We start from the raw sequence: 26,129 nt of genomic DNA on the forward strand, positions 1-26,129 counted from the left end.
ACCTTTGATGAGAATGAAGTGTCCCTCCTTGTCTTTTTTGATGACTTTGGGTTGGAAGTCAATCTTATCAGATATTAGGATGGCTACTCCTGCTTGTTTCTTCATACCATTTGCTTGGAAAATTGTTTTCCAGCCTTTCATTCTGAGGTAGTGTCTATCTTTTTCTCTGAGATGAGTTTCCTGTAAGCAGCAAAATGTTGGGTCTTGTTTGTGTAGCCAGTTTGTTAGTCTATGTCTTTTTATTGGCGAGTTGAGACCATTGATGTTAAGAGATATTAAGGAAAAGTAATTGTTGCTTCCTGTTATTTTAGTTGTTAAGGGTGGCATTCTGTTCTTGTGGCTGTCTTCTTTTAGGTTTGTTGAGGGATTACCTTCTTGTTTTTTCTAGGGCGTTGTTCCCGTTCTTGTATTGGTTTTTTTCTGTTATTATCCTTTGAAGGGCTGGATTCGTGGAGAGATACTGCGTGAATTTGGTTTTGTCGTGGAATACTTTGGTTTCTCCCTCTATGATAATTGAGAGTTTGGCTGGGTATAGTAGCCTGGGCTGCAGTTTGTGTTCTCTTAGTGTCTGTATAACATCTGTCCAGGCTCTTCTGGCTTTCATAGTCTCTGGTGAAAAATCTGGTGTAATTCTGATAGGCTTGCCTTTATATGTTACTTGACCTTTTTCCCTTACTGCTTTTAGTATTCTATCTTTATTTAGTGCATTTGATGTTCTGATTATTATGTGTCGGGAGGAATTTCTTTTCTGGTCCAGTCTATTTGGAGTTCTGTAGGCTTCTTGTATGTTCATATGCATCTCATTCTTTAGATTTGGGAAGTTTTCTTCAATAATTTTGTTGAAGATGTTTGCTGGACCTTTGAGTTGAAAATCTTCATTCTCATCCACTCCTATTATCCGTACGTTTGGTCTTCTTATTGTGTCCTGGATTTCCTGGATATTTTGAGTTAGGATCTTTTTGCATTTTCCATTTTCTTTGATTGTTGTGCCGATGTTCTCTATGGAATCTTCTGCACCTGAGATTCTCTCTTCCATCTCTTGTATTCTGTTGCTGATGCTCAAATCTATGGTTCCAGATTTCTTTCCTAGGGTTTCTATCTCTAGTGTTGCCTCGCTTTGAGTTTTCTTTATTGTGTCTACTTCCCTTTTTAGGTCTAGTATGGTTTTGTTCATTTCCATCACCTGTTTGTATGTTTTTTCCTCTTTTTCTGTAAGGACTTCTACCTGTTTGATTGTGTTTTCCTGTTTTTCTTTAAGGACTTGTAACTCTTTAGCAGTGTTCTCCTGTATTTCTTTAAGTGATTTATTAAAGTCCTTCTTGATGTCCTCTACCATCATCATGAGATATGCTTTTAAATCTAGGTCTAGGTTCTCAGGTGTGTTGGGGTTCCCTGGACTGGGCGAAGTGGGTGTGCTGGGTTCTGGTGATGGTGAGTGGTCTTGGTTCCTGTTAGTAAGATTCCTCCGTTTACCTTTCGCCATCTGGTAATCTCTGGAGTTAGTAGTTATAGTTGACTCTGTTTAGAGATTGTTCTTCTGGTGATTCTGTTACCGTCTATCAGCAGACCTGGGAGACAGATTCTCTCCTCTGAGTTTCAGTGCTCAGAGCACTCTCTGCTGGCAAGCTCTCTTACAGGGAAGGTGCGCAGATATCTTGTATTTGGACCTCCTCCTGGCCGAAGAAGAAGGCCCAAAACAGGACCTTTCTCAGACACTGTGTTGCTTTGGCAGATCCCAGGTGGTACAGACTCTCACCTAAGCAGACTAAATTCCTAAGTTCCTTGGAGTCCCGGGACCAAGATGGCGACCGCTGCTGCTGTGGCTTAGGCCGCCTCCCCAGCCGGGTGGGCACCTGTCCTCTGGTCCGGAAGGTGGCCGGCTGTCCCCGGCCCACACAGGGTGCTGCCTCAGCGCCTCTGTGCTTCCGCCTGTTCCAGAAGCTGTCAGGTTCTCTGGCGCACCCTCTCACCTGTTCAGACTAATTTCCTAAGTTCGGCGGGTCCCGGACCAAGATGGCGACCGCTGCTGCTGTGGCTTAGGTCGCCTCCCCAGCCGGGCGGGCACCTGTCCTCCGGTCCGGAAGGTGGCCGGCTGTCCCCGGCCCACACAGGGTGCTGCCTCAGCCCCTCTGTGCTTCTGCCTGTTCCAGAGGCTGTCAGGTTCTCTGGCGCACCCTCTCACCTGTTCAGACTAATTTCCTAAGTTCGGCGGGTCCCGGACCAAGATGGCGACCGCTGCTGCTGTGGCTTAGGTCGCCTCCCCAGCCGGGCGGGCACCTGTCCTCTGGTCCGGAAGGTGGCCGGCTGTCCCCGGACCACACAGGGTGCTGCCTCCGGTATATTGTTATAGTTGATAAACCAGTACTGATACATTATTTTGGCACTAAAATTTATAATTTTGATCATGGCATACTCTTTGTGTTAAATAGGAGCAAGGGCAAGATTATGCATCTATAGTTACAGGAGCCCATTTATCACTTAGATACCCTGCCTGTTCCACGCTCACATTCCCATCTTTAAAATGTCTTTTTCATTTACTCTCTCTGTGTCGTTTTGCTTTTTTTAGGATGCCACTTAATCATGGCTAAAAGTATTTTTAAAGATTCAGAATTTGGCCTCGTGTCTTGTAAATTCTCACCTGATGGTACATATTCAGTATGATAAGCAAAAGGAAGCTGTATTGTGTTTTGTTTTGCTTGTGAGGTCAGAGATGGTGATTTCCCTAGAAGTTCTTTTATTGTTGAGAATAGTTTTTGCTATCCTAGGTTTTTTGTTATTCCAGATGAATTTGCAAATTGCTTGAGTGGAAATTTTGATGGGCATTGCTTGAATCTGTAGATTGCTTTCAGGAACATAGCCATTTTTACTATATTAGTCCTGCCAATCCATGAGCATGGGAGAGCTTTCCATCTTCTGAGATCTTCAATTTCTTTCTTCAGAGACTTGAAGTTCTTATCATACAGATCCTTCACTTGCTTAGGTAAAGTCACACCTAGGTATTTTATATTTTTTGTGACTATTGTGAAGGGTGTTGCTTCCCTAATTTCTTTCTCAGCCTGTTTACCCTTTGAGTAGAGGAAGGCCACTGATTTGTTTGAGTTAATTTTATATCCAGCTACTTTGTTGAAGTTGTTTATCAAGTTTAGGAGTTCTCTGGTGGAAATTTTGGGGTCACTTATGTATACTATCATATCTGCAAATAGTGATATTTTGACTTCTTCCTTTCCAATTTGTATCTCTTTGATCTCCTTTTGTTGTGTAATTGCTCTGGCTAGGACTTCAAGTACTATATTGAATAGGTGGGTAGAAAATGGGCAGCCTTGTGTAGTCCCTGATTTTAGTGGGATTGCTTCAAGTTTCTCTCCATTTAGTTGATCAAGTTATCATTGAGTAGAGCATTGTTCAGCTTCCATATGTATGTGTGCTTTCTGTTTTTTTGTTTGTTTGTTTGTTTTTGTTTTTGGTATTTAAGACCAGTCTTAGTCTGTGGTGATCTGGGAGGATGCATGGGATTATTTCGATCTTCCTGTATCTGTTGAGGCCTGTTTTGTGACCTGGTCAATTTTGAAGAAAGTATCATGAGGTACTGAGAAGAAGATATATTCTTTTGTTTTAGGATAAAATATTCTATAGATATCTGTTAAATCTATCTGATTCATAACTTTTGTTAGTTTCACTGTGTTTATGTTTAGTTTCTGTTTCCATGATCTGTCCATTGCTGAGAGTGGAGTGCTGAAGTCTCCCGCTATTAATGGTGAGGTGCAATGAGTGCTTTGAGCTTTAGTAAAGTTTCTTTTATGAAAGTGGGTGCTCTTGCATTGGGAGCATAGATGTTCAGAATTGAGAGTTCTTCTTGGTAGATTTTATGAGTATGAAGTGTCCTTCCTTATCTTTTTCTATAACTTTAGGTTGAAAGTCGATTTTATTCAATATTAGAATGGCTATTCTAGCTTGTATCTTGGAACCATTTACTTGGAGAATTGTTTTCCAACCTTTTACACTAAGGTATTGTCTGTCTTTGTCACTGAGGTGGGTTTCCTGTATGCAGCAAAATGTTGGGTCCTGTTTACATATCCAGTCTGTTAGTCTATGTATTTTTATTGGGGAGTTGAAGCCATTGATATTAAGAGGTATTAAGGAAAAATGATTGTTGCTTCTTGTTATTTTTGTTGTTAGAAGTGGAATTGTATTTTTGTGGCTATCTTCTTTTTTTGTTTTTCTAGGGTGTAGTTTCCTTCCTTGTGTTGGAGCTTTCCATTTACTCTCCTTTGAAGGACTGGACTTGTGGAAAGACATTATGTAAATCTGTTTTTATCATGGAATATCTTGGTTTTTCCATCTATGGTAATTGTGAGTTTTGATGGGTATAGTAGCCTGGGCTGGCATTTGTCTTCTCTTAGGGTCTGTATGACACCTGCCCAGGATCTGCTGGCTTTGATGGTCTCTGGTGAGAAGTCTGGTGTAATTCTGGTAGGTCTGCCTTTACATGTTACTTGACCTTTTCTCCTTACTGATTTTAATATTCATTTTTTGTTTTGTACATTTGGTATTTTGATTATTATGTGATGGGAGGATTTTTTATATTTATTTATTTGTTTATTTATTTAAGTTTTTCTAGACAGGGTTTCTCTGTATATCCCTGGCTGTTCTGGAACTCACTTTGTAGACCAGGCTGGCCTCGAACTCAGAAATTCTCCTGCCTCTGCCTCCTGAGTGCTGGGATTAAAGGCATGCACCACCACGCCCAGCTGGGAGGATTTTCTTTTCTGGTCCAGTCTATTTGGTGTTCTGTAGGCTTCTTGTATGTTCATGGGAATTTCTTTCTTTAGGATAGGGAAGTTTTCTTCTATAATTTTGTTGAAGATATTTACTGGCTCTTTAAGATGAAAATCTCCATTCTCATCTATATCTATTATCCTTAGGTTTCATCTTCTCATTGTGTCCTGGATTTCCTGGATGTTTTGGGTTAGGATCTTTTTGCATTTTCCATAATCTTTGATTGCTGTGTCAATCTTTTCTATGGTATCTTCTGCACCTGAGATTCTCTCTTCTATTTCTTGTATTCTGTTGGTGATGCTTGCGTCTATGACTCCTGATCTCTTTCCTAGGTTTTCTATCTCCAGAGTTGTTTCTATCTCCCTTTGTGATTTCTTGTTTCTAGTTTCATTTTTAGATCCTTGATGGTTTTGTTCAATTCCTTCACCGGTTGTATTTTCCTGTAATTCTTTAAGGGATTGTGTGTGTGTGTGTGTGTGTGTGTGTGTGTGTGTGTGTGTTTTCTCTTCTACCTGTTTGCCTGTGTTCTCCTGTATTTCTTTTTTTTTTATATTTTTTATTACGTATTATCCTCAATTACATTTCCAATGAGGGATTTATTTATGTCTTTCTTAAAATCCTCTATCAGCAGGATAGAGGATCTAAAAATGGAAGTAGAAACAAGAAATCAAAAAGGGAGATAGAAACAACTCTGGAGATAGAAAACCTAGGAAAGAGATCAGGAGTCATAGATGCAAGCATCACCAACAGAATACAAGAAATAGAAGAGAGATTCTCAGGTGCAGAAGATACCATAGAAAAGATTGACAGAGCAATCAAAGACTATGGAAATGGACTTGCTATGATGGGAGAACTGGGTTCTAATGATGCCAAATAGCCTTGGTTTCTATTGGTAAGATTCTTGCACTTGCATTTTGCCATCTGGTTATCTCTGGTGTTAGATGTTCTTGCTGTCTCTGGCTAGAGCTTGTCCCTCCTATGGGCCTGCAAGCCTGTGTCAGCAATCCTAGGAGACCAGCTCTCTCCTGGAAGAACTTGTGTACAGAGAGCTGTGGAAGAGCCTCAGCTCCCAAGTGCAGATGGCACAGGAAGGATCCTGTCTCAGCTACTCCACTGTCCCTGTGTCCTGTGCACTCCTGGCCGACCCCACTCCAGACAGTTATTGGACAACAGTCTTACTTCTTGGTGCCAGTCTTACATGTGTGCGTGTGTGTGTGTGTGTGTGTATTGGAATTTCTATCATTGACAAATACCTGAGAGAAACAATTTTAAAGGAAGAGGGGTTGATTTAGACTGAGGGTTTCAGTACACAACAGACCAACTACTTTACTTTGGTCCTGATGTGAGGCAGAAGACTGTGGTATGAAGAGTGCGTGTTGGCAAACTGTTTCATCTTCTCTTCCATTATCAGTCCCTGTTCTAGTGGTGAGTTGGGACATTCAAACAGAGCCACCCCCACTTAGTTTCCATTTCTGGAAGTGCAGACAGTTAGAAGTGCTCAATCTTCTAGGCACTTTCCATCCAATCAAGATTAACCACCATGAAGCCCAAGGACATTCTTTCATTTCTGTCTCATATCTACATAATGTTTTAAATTGTATGTGCTCATACATATATAGTAAACATAAGAACCAGTGAGTATTGTGTTTATGCATATGGGAATGAACAGGGGAAGAAGCCACAAGGAGAAGGTGGCATTGAGATGCAGATTCAAAGTGGGAAAGAAGAAAAACAGGCAGATATGGAATCTACAGCTTTTCAGTTTCCCTCTTCCTTCTTTCTCCCCAACTGCTCTGGGCTGAACATCAACTGTATCCTCTGAAACACTTCTCCAAGCTATGATTTATACTCATAAATAACTAGCAATATGTTTAAAATTGTGGTTCAACTTGTGTTTGGAGTTTTCGATGCTATTTTATATATATGTATATGTGCATATACATATATATAGTAAAATATATAAAGATTATTTTACAATTATTCAGGGCTAAAAGCCAAGTATATGGTTATCAAATAGATGAATAAAGCTGGGTAGCTAATAAAATTAATGAACATCTTTAAAAGGCTAGGTTTCTTAAAGGCAACATTTTTATTTTATCAAGTGACTTAGACTCTAAGAAACTGAATTATATAACTAGAATCAGAAGAGACCAGGTGACCCTATTTGGGCCCGGTGTGGATACAAATACATGACACTGATTTAGTAATTGACTACAGCAGATTTTATTAGTCTATAGAAATAAGCATTTCTATAATGTATTTGTAACTCAAAATGTAGTATAGTGGTCATTCAATTAAAAGTAGTACATTATCTTATGGTAATTGTTAAATACAGTTTTCCAAAGAATACAATGTCCATAGGGCAGAGTTGAGTTGAAATTCTTATATATTTCCCCAGTTTGCATCTCAGCTTCAGGATTCTCTGTTATTCTTTACTTTCAATCTACTAACAATTAGTACAAATATAACAAATTGCAATTATTACCTACTATTGATCAATTACAATGTTTATAAATTATGGATATTTAACATTACAGTATGGCTACCAAATAAAATTGTTAAAAATCTTGTGTCAGGAAAGTCTTGTTTTTTAGACCTTTGAGTCCTAAACAGTCTTACTTGCTGCCTCTTGCTATTAGCTTGATTTTCTGAGGTATAACACTCATTATTCTTCTATTTCAAAGTAGAAATTAAAAAGTAGATTTAGTCACATGAAATGTAGCCACTCTAGAAAACAGAATAATTGCCTACTTTGGCTTTCAGACACTGGGTTTGTTCATGATGGGTGATGGGAATTGGCCAGATTCCTTGTCATTCATTCCATTCAAAAAGACGAGGTCATAGAAGAGAAATAGAAAGAAAACCAGAGAAACAAATACAGGTAGAATGGTGAACATGCAGGGAAGAGACACATACACAACACAGAAAAGAATAAACAAAACATTGATATCTTGTAAGATAAGGTTCTGATATAGGATGTACCCAGTCCTATATCAAATTACATTTTCTGGAACCTCTAATGGATAAACTAAGGTGGGTAGGTCTGGGAAATGGGAGTAAAATTGTCAAACAATACAAATATTTTAAATTAGGGGAGTTTGCAGAAGGACTGGAGGAGTGGAGGGAGTTGCAATCCCATTGGAAGAGCAATATGGACTGGCCTGATCACCCAGTTCTCCCAGAGAATAGACCACCAACAAAGGAGTGGACTGAGAGGGATTCATGGCTCCAGACACATATGTAGCACAGGATGGCCTTGCCTGACAACAGGAGGGGAGGCCCTTGGTCCTGGGGAGGTTTGATGCCCCAGAGTAGGGGGATGCTGGATCGGTGGGGCAGAAGAGTGTGGGTACGTGGGTGGGCACTTTCATACAGGCAAAAGAGAGGGGGGAGGGCCAATGTGGGATGGGGAGTTGGCAGAGGGGCAACTGGGAAGTGGGATATCATGGGATGAAGGGTTGGTGGAGGGGGTAACTGGGAAGTGGATATCATTTACGATGTAAATGAATGGAATGATTAAACAATAATAAAAATAAGCAAATAAAGTATAAAACTCCCAGAAAAAAAGAATAACAAACGGAGGTCATACCTGATGTGCAGCTGTACAATTCACTCTCAGCCAACTTTACTGGCAGCCTGAAAATTATCACACTCTGCTTGGAAGGGTTTGTGTCTAAGTGGGAATGTACTTGAAAGGTCTGAGAGTTTTAAAAAAATAACAATAAAAGAGAAAAATGAAAGAAACAGAAAAGGCCATGCTAAACTTTCCAGGGTAGAGAGTCCAGTGACTCCCGAATGCTTACAAGGCAACCTGCCCTTTCTGTCTGCCTTGTTAAAGTGTTAAATCCATGACTTCGCTTCTGTTTTTGGTACTCTGCCTACAGCCTGTTTTCCATCCCACCATGCCTTTCACCTCCTTTCAAATGATCCTTTACTTGTGGTAAGCCCTAAAGAAGCATTTAAAAAGATGATGTTAGGAATCATGTTTTGTGGCCAAGTAATAACACTACTCTGAGTGTACTCTGCTCCAGTGTTGCACTGTGTACAAAGGCTGTAAGGAGAGAACAGATAGGAGGGGCAGCTCTTAACACTGTGCAAAGAGATGTATATTCCTCATTCCCCACTCAGCCTTGCTAGTGAACCCCTGCAGTTATACAGATGAAAAGTTATTTTAGCTGAACAAACCCTCACAGTCCAAGATCTCAAAACTCTGAAAAAGAACTCCCACCAATCACCTATGAGTAAGTGTTGATTTTTTTAGCTTATCTGTAACTAGTCAAGTTTTAAAAATTTTAGTTATGAAGCATAATATTAAAAAAATAGCAAAGCCAGACCAAAGGCATCTTATCCTTTACCCTTAAACCATTTATCCTCTGGTTTAGTTAAGTCTCTATTACTTTATACCACAATTCTTTTCAAATTCCCTCTAGTCCAAGAGTGAAGAGAGAATAGAAGAAAGAAGAAGCTGATGAAAGTTGAGTTCAATCTATGGATGCTGCTAAAATATATAGGATGTCTTCTTTGTTCCTTCTCTTGGCCTTATTGCTAAGACAACTTCAAATTCCCATGTGCAATGAATATGAGTCAATGCACCTGCGCAGTGCTTGTGCGCTCCACATATTTGTCTGCAAAGATCCAGTGAGCTCTTTTATAAGGACCAGCATTCCCTAAGCCATGCACTGCACAGTACAGCTCGGATTTTATGTGGTTTAACATCAAGTTGTTCGTCCTTGATCAGCATATTGCTTCTCTCCTCTCTCTCTCTCTCTCTCTTCCTCTTCCTCTCTGTCTCTGTCTCTGTCTCTCTGTCTCTGTCTCTGTCTCTGTCTCTCTCTGTCTCTTTCTCTGTCTCTCTCTCTCTCTCTCTCTGTCTCTCTCTCTCTCTCTGTGTGTGTGTGTGTAGCATTTCCACCATAACTGGAAATAAGTGTCCAGAGTAACCTATGTGGTATGAATGAACTGAATCCACTGTCCTTAACTCCTTTGGTCGTATACCATATTGACATTAGTGTTGGCTAATTTTATGTCAACTTGACAAAGAAAATTATCTGAGAGGAGGGAAACTGAATTGAGAAAATGTCTCCAAAGATCATACTGTAGGCAGACTTTTAAGGAATATTATTCGTCACGGATGGAGAGAGGCCCAGTCCATTGTGGGTAAAGCCACTCCTGAGCTGGTGGTACCTGGGTTCTGTAAGAAAGTAAGTTGAGCAAGCCACGAGGAGCAAGTCAGTAAGCAGCACCCCTCCGTGGGCTCTGCATCAGCTCCTGTTCCCAGGTTTCCTGCCCTACTTGAGTTGCTCAGTGGAGTATGTTTGGGATGTGCAAGACAAATAAATCACTTCTTCCCATGTTTCTTTTGGTAATGGTATTTCATCACAGTAAGAGAAACCTTAATTGAGACAGCAGGCAACTCGGTAGCTAAGCATCTCAAATGCTTTCTGGGCCAGGGCCCTAAAGAGAATCACTGACTGAGATTATATTCCAAGCCAACTTCTTTTCCCTTTATTTTATCAATTCATAGGAAATGACATCCTTACTTACCATTACCCAGTTCCCAAGAAATGTTGTACTTTTTGCTGGCACTGTACTTCAACAGGCTCAGGGCACTAGAACTGTTCCAGGAGTTATTGGGATTACGACGCAGTGCATTTAGAGCAAATATCAGGTGGAGTCCAGAGCAATCAGCAAAGTTATAAAGTTTGTCTAGAGACCTGGCTGGGAAGAAGCAGAGAAAGGCTTATAACTTTCAAATCTTAACAAAAGGAAAATATTAGCTTCTACAGAAAGCCTTTCCTGCTAGTAAGGAACTGCATACCCAGACAAGCTTCTGCACGAGACTGTTACCTTCTGATGTGGGATGCATTTGGAGGTGACTTGGGGGAAACAGCATTCAGAATTTAAGACAAAGCTTGCAAATTGAAAACCAAGCCTAGCTCACAGGGCATTCTACTTGTTAAACAACAGGTAGAATGGATGATGTTTAAAAGAGGAAGATTTCCCAAAATAGCTGGCTTCCTAACTTTTTGAAAAAGCAGAAAAACAAAGTCTGTATTTGTGTTTGACTGGCAGTAAACATGCCAGGGTGTAAGGCCACAGAAGACTAGTTGATTAGCCTGAGAAACTGCACACAGCATTTCCTTCTGGTCCACACTTCTAGTGTTTTTAAGAATGGGTATTCTATTAACCATGTTGGGCTTATGTTCATTATTAGCTTAAACACAGAAAACAGTGACTTGATAGCAAATGTCTCCTATCTACCGCATTCCTTTATGTTTATTTCAGCCCTCCCCCCCACCCCCCGCCCTCAGTCTGGCTCCCGTGTGCATTCCCATTCATTAGTACAATTCCCATTTCCTTCTAGATTCTCTCCACCCTGCCAATCATCTTCCCTTTATTACTGCCATCAATTTCTCTCACTCCTGTAAGGCTAAATCAGCTTTTAAAACCAGAAAGTATGCTATAAGACTGTGTCTTCCAGATGTGACAGGGAAGCTACCCACTAAATCTTAATAATATGGCTGCTAAAACAAGAAGGGAATGGTGACAAGAGCAGGTGGCATGCCAATGTGGATGGACAAAGGTTTATAGGGCCCTTCTCCCACAGGAAAAACTATAAGCCCTGAGACAGGACTGCCGAGAGAGGAAAATTTGTCTTCCCCAGGAATGAGCCCCTAAAATAGGCTATCCAACTGCATGTTGACCCCTAAAAATTATATACACAAGCGGTATTAAATGGACCCAGTGGGTTGCACTTATATTATGTCTAACAAGTAGAATTTTTTAAAAAGAGACCTTGAATTTGAAAGTGAACCTGGAAGTGACATGGGGTGGGGGAGGGGAGGTAGAGTTGGAGGAAGGGGATGGAAGGGGAAATGGCATGATTATATTTTAATCAAAAAGTTAAGGAAGGAATAGAAAAAAAATCCAAAATTTTTGATGTAGTTTTAAAGAACAGGGAGACCTGCCCTTGCACCCAGCACAGCCACAACCGTGCTCACTGCGACCCTGGGACTCTTGAGAGGACTTCCAGGCCCACTCAGTGCTCAGGCAGATATAAGAAAGGCTGACAGGAAACTTTAAAGGAAAAAAAAATTCAGAAGTTTTCAGTTCTAACTTGAGGTTTTTTTTTTTTTCCTTCAGTATCCCATTATGAGGCAGGTGAAACTCTATAAAAGAATAGGCTAAGAAATTGGCCAGATTAAGCATATTTTAATGAAAAACCATCATCGTGTATACAAGACCATTGGCAATAATTATCAGATTGCACCTACAACTGAATAATTCCACAATTACACCTTGCTTTAGACAAAATGATTTTACCAAGAGGCCCGCCAACACCTGGAAATCACCACAGGTGACTTCCAGTAGCTTGACTATCAAAGGATCAGAATTGGTCCATCGTGAAGCCCATTAATACATGTGCCACAGAAGGTTAGTGATGTTGACAGAAAAATATTTGTTCATCCAAAAGCCTTACTATCTTTCAGCTACACAACAACACGTGCTTGTATTTACGAGTGTTAGTTTTATTCATAAACTAAAGCTGCCATAAAGTAGTTATAATAGAAGGTATTGAGATTTAATATAAATGGGTGATAGTCACTTCAAATAGATAGATTGCCTTTACCTCGCCTTTTTCTGGATTGTATTATGTGCACATAACAGTGTTTCATGTATATTAGGTAAATACACACCAAACACAAAACACTTCAATCTGAGATTTCATGGTTGATGGTGCAAAGTAAGGGAAAGATAATCTGCAAAAAGATCAATTCAAGATAAAGAACCATTAAGTAGTGATTTCAACTTTTTAAATGAGGTAAAAGTTGAGAATTAGAATGTTAAAAGTTTATGAAAAATGTCATTCAGGAAAATTTTAATTCTGCCTTCTTTCATGAAGCCCTGCAAGCCTAGCATTGTATTTTATTGTATCGTTCAAATGAGCTAGTCATCTCCCACACATCCATTTATGCCTTAGGGCATCTTGAAGAGGTCTTACAAACCAAATAGTTTATAGTATATAAAAGTGCATGTAATGAAAGGAAAGTATAAAAATGGAAGAGGCCAAAGAGGTGTGTACAATAATTACTGCTAACTTAAGAAATCTGCTCTAAAGTGTATTAGAGAAATACATGTATTTGAGTGCAGACAATTTAGTAGATGCCTAACAAACATAAATCTTCCTTGGAAAATTTTCCCCTTGAGATCCACCCAAATAAGTAGATACTTAAAGTTGACTTTCTATTCTCTCTTCCTGAATGTATCAGTGGCTCAGTGTGTCCTGAGTTTCCCAAGAATAGAATTCTAAGGAGCACCATTGTACAGGTCAGTGAAGAGGTAGTGGAGTGAGAGAAAGATGGAAGGAAGCATCAATCAAGAGGCCTGGAGACCTTTTATGCGATGCTGAGAGCCAGAGCTCTGAAAGCTCTTGAGACTTCTGTGTTTACACACAGTACACACAAGGAGTGGCAGAGCTGGGGTGGGGGACAGGGAGAGCAAGAACAAAACAAAGCAAAATAAAACAAACAACAACAAAACCAAACAAATGAAGCATGGAAGTTCACTGTTTAAAAACCACAAAGAAGAGCATTGAAAGCAGTGGTGTACGGTGCTGCTGTTAAACACAAAGAGCAACAGAAGAGGAAACGGTGGAGGTGGGGAAGGGCCACTGAGCTCATCAGGCGTTGAGACCGAGCGTGAATGGAAAACTCAAAGAATATGTAGACAGAGAGCAAAGACTAGACTCAACTTACTTAATCAAGTTCTGTGGTAATAACAGAACTATTAGAAAAACAAATCACAACTATAAGAAGTTTATTTTCTTAAATTCAAGATGATATAAAACCTCTTTTTGTCAAAACACCATCTCTCCAGTCTCACTGAAGTACTGGGGATGGAGAGATCAATGTCCATGAATGCAAACTGAGATGAAAGTCACTGATGATTCCTCTGACGTTTCTTAGGATTCCACATTTACAACACAAACCAGGCAAAAACCAGTTCAACAAACAGTGAAAACAAAATGCGACACACACTTATTTACAAGTGTTTGTTGAGCACCAACTACACTGTGTTCTAGGAAACCATCCTCTCATTTTCTCTCTAGATAGGAACAAAGCAGGCAACAGTCCTTGCTCTCTTCAGTTCACACTCTGCATGCCTGCTGGGAGAAGTAAGGGAGTGGGAGAGGCCAGGAGCAGCTCCAGCTGGTTTTGTCACTCTAGTCATGAGTGAGACAGCAACAATGGAGTAGAGATGTGAGAGAGGTGAGTGCATCGAGTCAAGTGGGTAAATACAGAAGGAATTCAACGCAGAAGCCACAGGAAGGGCAGAGCACAGGACGTGCCAGGCATGACCAACATGGGGAAGGGGCGAGGGTCAGTGTGGCTATTCCAGGATGAGTAAGAGAATTATGAGATGAGGTTACAGAGGACCAGGACCAGGTAACAAAGGGCCTTACTGGCTATTGTAAAATCTTTGGCTTTCACCCAGGATGCCTCTGGAAACACTAGACTCTCTTGAACACAGCTCAACTCAAGTTTTAAAAACACTAATGTTGGCCAAGGGCTTGAGTTTGTAAGGCCAGCACCCAGCCAAAACACTGGGCAAGGATATACCCATAACCCCAGCATTAGCTAAATTGGTGAGTTCTAGGTTCAGTGAAATATATGTCTTAAAATAAAAGGTGGAGATCAATTTAGGAAGATGTACCATTTGGACCTCTAGCACCTGCACACAGATAAACAGACACACACACACACACACACACATAGACAACACACATAGACACATACATAGATGCACATATAGACAGAGAGAGAGAGACAGACAGACAAGACAGACACACACAGAGATAGACAGACACAGAGACAGACAGACAGACAGACAGACAGACAGACACACACACACCAAACCACATCACTGATGTGAACTGAAAGAGACTGTAATGGGCAAGAAGAATAAGCACATGCTTATACTTGGCCCATAGAGTTTTAAGATCCTGGAGGTTGATGAAATCTGTGCTCTGTTAGTACTTCCCACCCTTCTTTGATAAACTACATTTCTCATGTCCCCAAATCATTACAGGCTTGTTGACTCTGTCTGGTATGTCCTTTCTCCTCATTTCTTCACTCTTCATAGCAAGATCAATGGTTTCCTGTGTGGGAATTTCTGACTTGCCAAGTAGAGACATTGCATCTCTGTTCTGTCTTGGCTCTTTATCTGTTTCTATTATAGCAATTAGCTAATCAGGCTTATTGTTCAACTCTGTCTTTCTCTCTCAAGGCAGACTGGAACATTTGTTCTACCCTTTTAGCATCAATTCAGTATCTGGTGCATAATAAACCTTAATAAATGTCTGACTTAACCGGTGTTGTTTTGAACCTGTCAATGCCGTTCACTATTTGTGCCCCGGCTATCCAACCTCAGCTATCACAGTTCCCTGTTCATTTCCTATTGCTGCATACTGTGAAATGCATTCAAAAATAGACTCATTGTTTTAAGTCTCAATTGAGAGGGAACAATGCCACTGAGCCCTAGGTAGTCATCTGGCAGAGACTTTAAAGGGAGAAAAGCAAGAACATGAGAAAAATGCGAACGAAAACTCAGAGCAAGGCACACTGAACAGACTCTGCCTATTGACATTCAGAGACGTACATCAGTTAAACTTGAAACCATTTGGCTTGGTAAGTACAACCAACAGGGGGCATTTAATTGTAGCAATTAAGAGTCTGAAAATTGCCTAGGAGAACATAGCCATTTTGAAAGGGTGAAGATAGGTTTAAACTGAGAGCTTAATGTCTCCAGGTTAGTCAGGGCAATGAAACCTTAACTAGGATATAAAGAACTCAGCATAAACGCCTGCATTTAACCAAGGCTGTTGGAGGAGAATGAGATTTTGGAAACGTCTGCGAATAAAAAATGACAGCACTATCAGAAGACTCAGGGCTAGAGAGTAATTGTCGCATCAATCATTTTAACTAGATTAAAGGGAACACTGAGTGCCTGTGAGTACAGAGGGTCTTCTGGATCCCATTAGGAACATCTCGATGATGACAGGACGGAGTCACAGGAGACCCTGACGTTAGTGAAGAGGCCAATACTGCCGTTAGGAAATGTGCTCCTAAAACAAGTTTCCAACGTGTCAAGAGTCATTCTAGAGAATAATTTGGAATATCTATTAAAAATGTAAATATTTCAAACATACATACTTATATAAGTATGTATATTTATATAAATACATACATACATATCTAGACATCTCTCTACATATTATTTAATATACATACATATAAATTTCTAATATGTATACAATAGTAAGAATTATTCTAGAAACAATGGATTCCTAGCATAAATGAAGATTCCTAACACCAAGATCTTGGTTTGTAATTACCATTTCCCAACAAAACATGCGTAGGGATTCTTGGAGAAATGGCTGCTAGGGTAGGCTAGAGATTGTGTAAGATGTACCTACAAGAGTTTGTGGTGACAGAATTTAAGGAAGTGATTAAGCATGTTGGAGGGACGTAAAGAGAGCTCATGGCAGCCAACCGGAAGAAATCCTTCCTTTCAGGACCAAAGCTGAGAGAATTTTAACAAAATAAAAAGAGTTATATGTGGGATCACGATTTTGTCATGGCAGAGAGCTTGGGCCACAGTTCCCGCCTCACATCCATACACACATCATCTAGAAACACTGCTTTTGAGACTGAGTATGAACATCACAGCATGGGGCCCTCTGCTTTTTCCAGCTACTTTGCCTCATGGAGTGTGTGGATCTTTTCTACTGCATAGATGGTCTGCTGCTCTTTGAGGCTCTTTCTACCAACGGAGTTAACCTTAGTAATATCTAAGGAAAACTCCATCGCTTGACAGGAGCCACCCTTCTTGTGGTCAGAGTAGCCACATACATAATGGACCTCATACATACTCTGTTGTGTGCACAGATGCCAGAGCCATTAGACTATCCCCAATCATCTGCATCCCTGGGCACAGTGGGTCACTGCTATGGCACACATGGGTCCATACTCTTAAAGTGTAACCAAAGTAACTATGGGTGGAGGACACGATGCTGTTCACCGATATATCCACTATACAACTTCTATACCTAAAACTTGGAACAATGGTGAGGGCGGGGGGCCTGCAGAAAGACTGTGAGAGCCATAGGACTAGGGAGTTGCTGTGAGAGTGTGTCTCCTAGAAGTTACAAGGAAGCTAAACCCAGAATACTTCAGTAATAGGATCTGGACAATGACAACACAGTCATGCTATCAGGGAGCAGGGAAGTTGCATGGGGCCCCTCCCTTAGACAAAGGAAATGATGTAATTATATCTTAATTATAATTTAAAACTTTAAAAATATAACAGTCATAGCATGGTAGAGTCTCACTTCTAGGCATAACAATGCCATCCTATGTATATATGTGTACATGTATGTAGCCTTGCAAATATGCAGCACTCAGAACCTCTACCCAGATACTGAACTGGCCTGATGTCTTTCTTCCCCATCAACTCTCCACTGCCACCAATCAGTCTCTGGCACATGCAACCCTATCTTGTTCTATCCTGCTTAGGAAAACTAAACGATTACAAATGAGAGTCAAAATGGTTCAAGAAGACAGGTAGTGAGAGGGGTGGGAGTCTGGAAATAGCAGGCATAGCAGCCAGGAGACAAGAGGAAGGCTGTCTTGAATGGGGTAAGTGGCATGCATTGAAAATTCCTGATAGAAGGTGACGGTTAATTCACTAGCTGAAGATTTGGTGGTGGTGGTTTGAGAAAACACCCATCTGGGCAGAAGGGATATAGTTTTAATTATTCAGGGATTGAAAATGTCTACAAAGAGAACAGTTTTAGGTTATACAAAGCTGAGTTGAGATGCTGAATCAATGCAATAAGCTGAGTGCAGTAAATAGCGAACTAAGAATACATGGTAAGAGAATAAACGCAGCTAAAGGGAAGTGTGGAGAGCTGGATACTTACAGGTCTTCAGAAGAGCTTGAATGTTGAATCAAGTCTGCTGCTACACTGCCAAGAGTGTGTTAGAACCACCCAAAACTCTAAAATATGGGCTAGGGGCATCTGGTTGGATGTTTCAGGTATTTGAAGTAAATGCCTCACTGAACACCAAATGTTTTCAAGGTGGCTTCCTAGTAAGAGGTACTACCCACATAGTGTTAGAAAGTGCTGAGGATGGTCCTCCCACTCAAGGCAATAGACAATCCTGTAGTGGTTGTCCCCACTAGTGTCCTTGCCAATGGTTAAATAACTACAATAGAATTAGGATAGTTCAGCATAACCCAAGTAAATAAATAAAAATAGTATGCAGCCAAAGAGTTGTGAGAATTACCAGGAGGAGCCAAGGATGTTCTCCTGGAACTATTTTAAAGGCATTTGATGAAGAAACTGAATTTTAGGTCACTCTCTTGGATATAAGATTTAATGTCCTGGCAAAAATCATTGGAGATGGGACAAAATTAATGCTACTATCATATTTAGAAGCCTAGGAAGAGTTATGACCACAGTGAACAAACTAGAAGTATTCTAGTTGTACTAATTGATCATAGAGGGAGGTCTGAGGGGCTGAGAGAAGTGCTCAAGTTCAAATGGACATAAAAAGGCCAGAAGACAGTCTGAGGATTATGTGACAGAGAAAATCTAAAGTAGTTACATGTGTACACCTGTAACCTAATGCTTGACACAAACATCTTAAATGGGGGATTTTTAAATTTTTATTTTGGGTCGTGATTACAGAGATTTCAATCCACAGTCCTAGACTCAATTAATGTAAGGCAGGAGGTAATGGTAAGAGCTTGTGAAAAGGAAACTGTTTACTTCATGGTGACCAAAGGAGAAGGGACCAGAGACTATCAAAGTCACACTCGTTGAGATTTATTGTCTCTACAAAGGTCTTACCTTGTAAAGTTCCCACAATCTCCCTAAACAGTGGGACAAGCTGAAGACAAAGTGTTTAATGCATAAGCCAGTGAGTGGTATCCCACCTTCCAACCTCAGTTGCCACTATTCACCAAGGCTGGTATGGACAGGCTGCTAAGAGGAACATCTAACTACTAACTAACACTGACAATGATGACTTGTACCTATAGGCAAACTTTGGTGTTGTCAACACCATGAAGATGATTTAGGAAGGGGGCAGGCAAGCCGGGTTGATGCTTACTTTTAAAAGCCAAGTGAGTAGCAAGATCAGAGGGACACCAGCTGAGCTTGAGGGTCAGAGACTTGTGGAAAGAGCAAAACATGACATCCCTAGAAGCAAATATATGGACAGAAATATGGGTCTGTATCATTAAGGGCCACACCCCCAAAAGAAACAAAAACCAAAATGGATCAGTGGGAATTGGAGGACAGTTGCCCTAATGAAATGTTTTGATCATTTGATAGTTCCTGGTGCAGAACAGATTTTCAGATAGCAAACCTTTTAACTGAAGAAATGGTCAGGTCATTGGGAGGAAATTGTAGGATTATATACTATTTTAATTCTCCTTCCCCAGAAGGGTCTATGGCCATCTACTCCAGCTACTAAATTGAGGAAAAGAGACTACGCAGACACTGAGAGGGATGTTTAAACACAGTGGGCTGTGATACTGGGAAAAGTGAAGTACAACCATGATGCTCGTTTCAGAGTACAGCAATATAGAGTATGCAGCAAAAGGGTTCCAGAACCATGCCTAATTAAAGTTAGATGTCTACCATTTGTTGACTAATTTGACTCATTGTAAGAATGGGTATGGAAAAGAGGTGCTTCATGCCTTGAACATGGCCACAAAATATCAATCATCCACAGTCAAATTCTGGAGAGAAAATGTCATTGGTAATGTTGCCTATGAGACTCTTGTTGAAATCTGAAATTCTGAACAGTGTTCAGTTGTGTGTGGTTTTTTCCTATGGGCACAATCGCTGGATACTTGGAGCAGATCCCAAGAGCTCTAAATGAGAGACAAAATAATTCAACATTAGTGCTCTGATCGTCTTTTACTAGTTCTCTTTGGCAAGGCTAATGTTTGAGAGAAATGTTTTTATCTGCTCCACATGTCCAGCAGTGATTGTGATTGGGGAAAGCAGAGGCTAGCGAGCCACAGCTATTAGAACAATCACTACCACAAAAAACAAACAAACAAAAAAATAACCCCCAAAATCACAGTATGTAGAAAGGATCAGGCCAGTCCTGCTCTGGCCTCTTGGCACATGTATGTGTTTGCCGGTGTTGCACATATGGGAGAAAGCTCCCACGCCAGCTATCTACACAATTAGATCAGAACTCTGGTGATGACTCAGGGTCCCAACTCATCCCAACCCCCTTTCACAGCTAATTGCAGCCTCTTTTCTTTTGCTCATCATGGTGCTGGTGGGTGAGGCATTAGGCTGGCCAGGGAAAGCAGCAGGGCAGATGCTGCAAGTTTAAGTGAAATCAGGTGTTGCCTTCCCCAAAGTGAGATCTGGAAAATGTCAGCTGTTAAGTAATAGATATTGGCAGCCAAACACTCAGCCTTTTCCACTGGGCTCAGTCTTGCTTCTCCCTACCAGAAATACTTGGGCTTTCCCCCTTTCTCACATTGCCTGATCTTTTTATCTCTTTAGAGTTCATCGAATAAGAATTTCCATTTTGTAGATTTTCATTTAACATGATTCTAAACATGTTAGAAATTGGAGGGTTGGGGATAAAGTAATTCGCAAAGGCCCCGACACTCTCTAGCACTGATGATGTCCAAAGCTCCCACCTGTGGAGACAGTACAAAGAATCTTTTGAGGAGTGAGGAGAACAACTGAATCCTGACAATTTTCAGAATCCAGCAGAAACACAGCACCAAAAATTGCTAAAGTAAAATTATCCCACAGAGTTGAGAGGAACATCTCAACTTTCATTGTCTTCTGCTAAGTCCATCTGGAGCTGCCCCACTGCAGAATTGCAGATTGTAGAATCATACATATGCACATGCACAGCTGACTTATGATCATCTCTATTGTGTTTGGTTGATCTGCATAACATGCCTCCACACACTCTAGGACTGAACCAGATAACAGTGTGGGCAGGTCTGGCAGTCCCATCTTCAGCCATGTGCTCACTTGCTCCTCTCTTTCTCTTCCTCTTTTGGTGTCCTTGACCCATACTTTCTTTTCCATCTTCTCTTGCTCTCCCCACTGAATAGCCAAGTCCACTCTGCTGGCTGTGTTCAGTAGCATTTCTCTGGACTCTTCCTCATATCTACAATAGATTTCCCCTCAACCATATCTTGGAATGGTCATGTTCTTACTTTATATTCATACAGTATGGCATTATACACTTATACAGTGATGGCATCGAGGTTACTAAAAAGAATACCCTATTAATAGGAAGTTCATTAGTATTTAACAAAATAAGTGTAGGTAGCTAAGAAAGGAAACGTGGTAAATTGATGGAATCTAGTCTTTCAGCTTTTCTCAAAGTTTCAATTTCAGAATAAAAATTTGTGGAGGAAGGAAAAAAGGAAGGAGGTAGGGAAAGAGAGAATGGAAGGAAGTGAAGGATGAAGTGAGGAAAACAGAACTGAAAGGAGGGGAGGGAATGAGAGAGAGAAAGAGAGAGAGAGAGAGAGAGAGAGAGAGAGAGAGAATTACTAAGCTTAAACTTTCCCAAGTAGATAGACTATGAAATCTATATGATAAAATAAGAGAATTTCTTGAAGATTAAAAAAATAGAAAACCTAGACATATACAAAATTCTACATACTTATTACATACACAAACTTAATCAAGAAGAATTAAATAATCCAAATATATCTAATACAGTTGAAGCCATGATAGTCTTCCAACAAAGAAAACTCAAGGATTGGAAAACTTGTACTTATGAATTTTAGCCATATCTTTAAAGAAGTTTCAGTGACTCTAATGCTTTCTCCTTGAGGACTCGCTTTCATGGTACCAGAAGGTGCCATGAAAATTTCCACAGTAGAGAGGCAACCAACACTCCTACCTAACATGACATGACAACCTTAGGGCACAGTAGTGGCACACATATCTTGGAGGCAACCAACAGCTCTCTAACTGAACTTAAGACCCATCCAACACAGGGGAAGCTCTATCTGGTACTAAAAATCAAGCTCATTACTAAGTGTTGCTGAAGCCACGGATATTGAAGAAGAATTTACAAACCACCCCTTAACTAAACTACCATAATCCATAATAACAATCTTATATATACAGATAAGTGTAGTCTCCACCCCTTATCAAAGAAACTTTGCAAAAGATGGATACCACAACAGAAAATCACAACCAATCAAAAGGCAGATGTGTGGAGTTCTGGTCCCAATGGATACAAAACACTTGTGCACCTAAAGCTCAGGGACAATTGTGAATCAGGGAATTTGCTGTCAGACTGTGTCTCCACTCATGTCAGAGGCTACACCTATAAAGTCTCACCAACATGTCAGGCCATCACATGGCTTGAATAAGGATGACACCAATTGAAATGCCAAAGTGGGTGGGAAAATACCATGAGGTCTCAACCCTACACAAAGAACTTCAGGCAACTAAGAAATGCTGAGAGCAAGGAGACAGTCTTCCCTGGAAAAGAGCTCACCACTTGGTCACTCAACAACAAAGAATCAGCCCTCAAAACATATATATAACTAACACTGTACAGGTCATATTTAGGGATATAGATGTATATACATATATGCATAACATCGAAAAAAAACCAGTCATGAAATTGAAAGAGAACAAGGAGGAGTATACAAGAACATTTAGCAGGAAGAAAGGAAAAAGCATAAATTATATTATAATCTCAAAAATAAAGACAAGTAAAAAAGTATTTAACTGTCCCATAGATGTATGTACTGTACTTTTATTTATTTTCATTTCCAGTCACCCTCTCTAATCCTCCATTCTCTAGAACTGAAGTCCCCCTTCTCAACAAGTCCTCTTCCTCATTTCCTTATGTCTGTGTGTGACCCACTGAGATTTATTAAGGTTGCCTGTATGAACATAGGTAAGATCTTATGCACTGGGGCCTGGAAAACTCAGCAGCAATCTGATTTTTTACAAAAATGCTAAAAGCACACAAATGATGTTGGGAAAGCGAGAGACTTCCTAAATAGAATTCAGTTAATTAGGAAACAAGGCTGAAAACTGATACATAGGATCTCATCATTGTTTAAAAGCTTCTACACAGCAACAGGAACTATGGATCCCTGAAGCGGCAGCCGACAGAAGAGAAGAAACTCTTCTCCAGCTACACAGCCAACACAGGCTTACTTTCTAGAATTTACAAAGAACTCAAAACCAACAGAGCAAACAAACAATCCAATCAACAAATAGAGGTTGGAACTCAACAGAGTTTTTTTTTTTAAATTAATTAATTAAAAAAGAAAAAAAGAATAGAAATAACCAATAAATATTTTTTAAAAGTAACCAGCATCCTAAACCACCATGGGACGTAAATGAAAGCTCCCTGCAATCCCGTCTCTTTGCAGTCAGAATGACTATTTTCCAGAAAGCAAATGACAACACCTGCTGGCAAGGGTGATGGGGAAGGGGAAACCTAATTCCCAACTGTGGGTGTGGGTAAACTAGCACAACCACCATGGAGATCAGTGTGCATACCCCACCCCCAGAAGACGGTTATGGGAGAAACCAGCCACTTTCTGATTGGCCCTAGGGTCCATTCCATGAGATAGAACCCATACTTGGCACTGTTAAAGGGCCAAGGACCTCTGGGTACATGATTCCTAGGTCCCAGAGTAGAACGGAATACTATTACCTTGCTATATAGACATAGGATTAAGAGGACTCCTAATGATTTACTTTTATACTCATAGATACTCACACATCCCTCAAGCCTTATCCAAGAAGCTTCTCCTTGCAGACTGCAATTAACACCTGACTCAGTCAAATGTGGAGAATTAAAGACTGTGGAGTGCTCAGCCCCAAAAGTTACAAGAACGCCATACCCTTCAACCCAGGGCTCTAAGACTTGAGAAAGACGGCAGGAATCGCAGAACCTGAGGTGGCATAAATATTAAGTGAGTATTTTCCAGAAACCACAGGGCAGTTATCCACTTAACTCACAGTGATTGTGACAGCATACGCTAAATTTGCACAGGTTTAAGGCAGAAAAAAATCCAGTGCATAGAATTGGGAAGAACATGTAGAAGGAAGTAAAAGGACAAGAATTGGGATGAAGAATCAGGATGACAATGATTGTTAGGGGTCACAGTTGCCACAATAACAAAAGGGTATGACATCAGATCTTTTTTTAAAAACTAGATATTTTCTTTATTTATATTTCAAATGCTATCCCGAAAGTTCCCTAAACCCTTCCCCCGCCCTACTCCCCTACCCACTCACTCCCACTTCTTGGCCCTGGTGTTCCCCTATACTGGGGCATATAATCTTCGCAAGACCAAGGGACCTCTCTTCCCAGTGACAGCCGACTAGGCCATCTTCTGATTCATATGCAGCTAGAGACATGAGCTCTGGGGGTACTGGTTAGTTCATATTGTTGTTCCACCTATAGGGTTGCAGACCCCTTTAGCTCCTTGGGTACTTTCTCTAGCTCCTCCATTGGGGCCCCTGTGTTCCATCCTATAGATGACTGTGAGCATCTACTTCTGTATTTGCCAGGCACTGGCATAGCCTCACTCGAGATAGCTATATCAGGGTCCTTTCAGCAAAATCTTTCTGGCATATGCAATAGTGTCTGGGTTTGGTGGCTGATTATGGGATGGATTCCCGGGTGGGGTAGTCTCTGGATGGTGGTTCATCCTTTTGTCTTAGGACATCAAACTTAGGACATCAGATCTTGAGAAATGAGTAAGATAGATACAGGGGATTTTAGAACAGTTCTGTATGACTCTGACATTCTGAGTTTAAAACAAAGGCTTTAAAAAAGAGAGGCTTCAATCAGAAGGACACCGGGGCAAGCCAACCACAGATAAACTAGGTGGGTTCTGGGGGCACCAAATCAGATGTGGTGGGACATGTCTGGCCACAAGGTGGCACTCACAGCCCCTCTTTTCCTGAATTTCTGTCAAACATTGACCAAGGTTTTACTGTACTAGAACAAAGAACCGATCTTATGTCCCACCACCTGCACACAGCGCTGCTTTTCTTTTAGGGCATGGAATCTAAGGATGCTGAAATTCCCTGGGGGTCAGGGTGGGCTCGAGGATTTGGAGAAAGGAACAGAGGTGATGCTTCTACAGAGTGTCAGCATAAAAGCTAAACAAAGGATTTGACCATTAGTTAATGGACAGGGGACTTCAAAGGTTGGAAAAGGGTCGGAGAGGAAGCTAAGATTGCCTGCTGTCGAGGACTGAGCATGCGCTGGAAAGTCAAAGTAGCAAATATAGGTCGCTCACACACCGGCCGGGAGAGAAAGGGAAAGCAGGTGGGCTTTTCCTACGAGCAGCCATTTCTAAAGGAGGCTTTAACTTACCTCCCTTTCAAATATTTAAACAATCATTTGTTGAATGGTAACTGTTTCACAGAAAAATTAGCTTTATGAAGCAAATAAAACTATGAGGCAGGAAAGACAACTCAGCAGCCAAGGCCACTGGCCGCTCTCCAAGGCGGCCCCGGTTTGGTTCCTAGCACTCAAACGGCGGCTTACAACCATCTATACCCCCCAGGTCCACAAGATCCTGCACCTCCTTCTTTCCTCCACAGGCACCAGGAAGGCACTCAGTGTACGTATGTATATACATGCAGGCAAGACACTCATAAAATAAAACCAAACCTTTAATTAGCAAATACAACTGCACTCCAGATATACTTCTACTTAACTAAACATCTTTTAGTTTCTCAGTATTAGAGAACGTACTTATTTTTTCACATGTCACATCTGTGTTTCACACAATAATATCCACTGATATTTGGTTAATGTGAAGCTAGATAGAAATGAACGTAAATCTAAGCTTCCTGGTGTCCAGTTTCATGTTCCTTTGGCTGAGTCCTTTGGACTTATTTTCTAGTTCAATATTTTCATTTAGATGATAAGTTGAACTTTGCTTTTATTTAATTTTTTTACATGTATGTATGTATGTGTTTGGGACATACTACAGTGCCCTTGTTGAGATCAGAGGACAATTTGTAAGAGTCCGCTTTTTCCTACAATGTGGCTTCCGGAATCAGTATCAGGCCACCAGGCTCAGCAGTAATCACCTTTACCTGATGAACCATCTCACTGGCTCTTTTCTTTCAACATTCCCAGCATGACAATGGTTCTGTGAGCCAATCTGTTTTGAATATTTCCATGCTATTTAAAATACAAACTAGTTAAAGGTTAAAAAAGAAAATTCTGTGCCCATTTTTGAGGGGTATGGGGTATGCAGGTAATTATGAAAAAAAATAGAACCTC

At 40.7% G+C, this 26,129-nt stretch overlaps 1 protein-coding gene across 5 annotated transcripts in view; it reads right to left on the bottom strand.

Annotated features, from left to right (window-relative positions):
* Hpse2 (heparanase 2) overlaps nucleotides 1-26,129 on the bottom strand; it is a 601,936-nt gene that overhangs the window by 216,184 nt on the left and 359,623 nt on the right. For 4 of the 5 annotated variants that reach the window (XM_011247295.1, NM_001081257.2, XM_011247294.3 and 1 more), the window contains one exon: nucleotides 10,321-10,494. The exons of the other annotated variant lie outside the window; for it this stretch is intronic. In XM_011247295.1, coding sequence (XP_011245597.1) covers nucleotides 10,321-10,494 — 174 coding nt within the window. The remainder of the gene's footprint in view (nucleotides 1-10,320; nucleotides 10,495-26,129) is intronic. 5 annotated transcript variants of the gene reach the window in all.

The sequence above is a fragment of the Mus musculus genome, chromosome 19 (genome assembly GCF_000001635.26).
Source record: "Mus musculus strain C57BL/6J chromosome 19, GRCm38.p6 C57BL/6J".
NCBI lineage: Eukaryota > Metazoa > Chordata > Mammalia > Rodentia > Muridae > Mus > Mus musculus.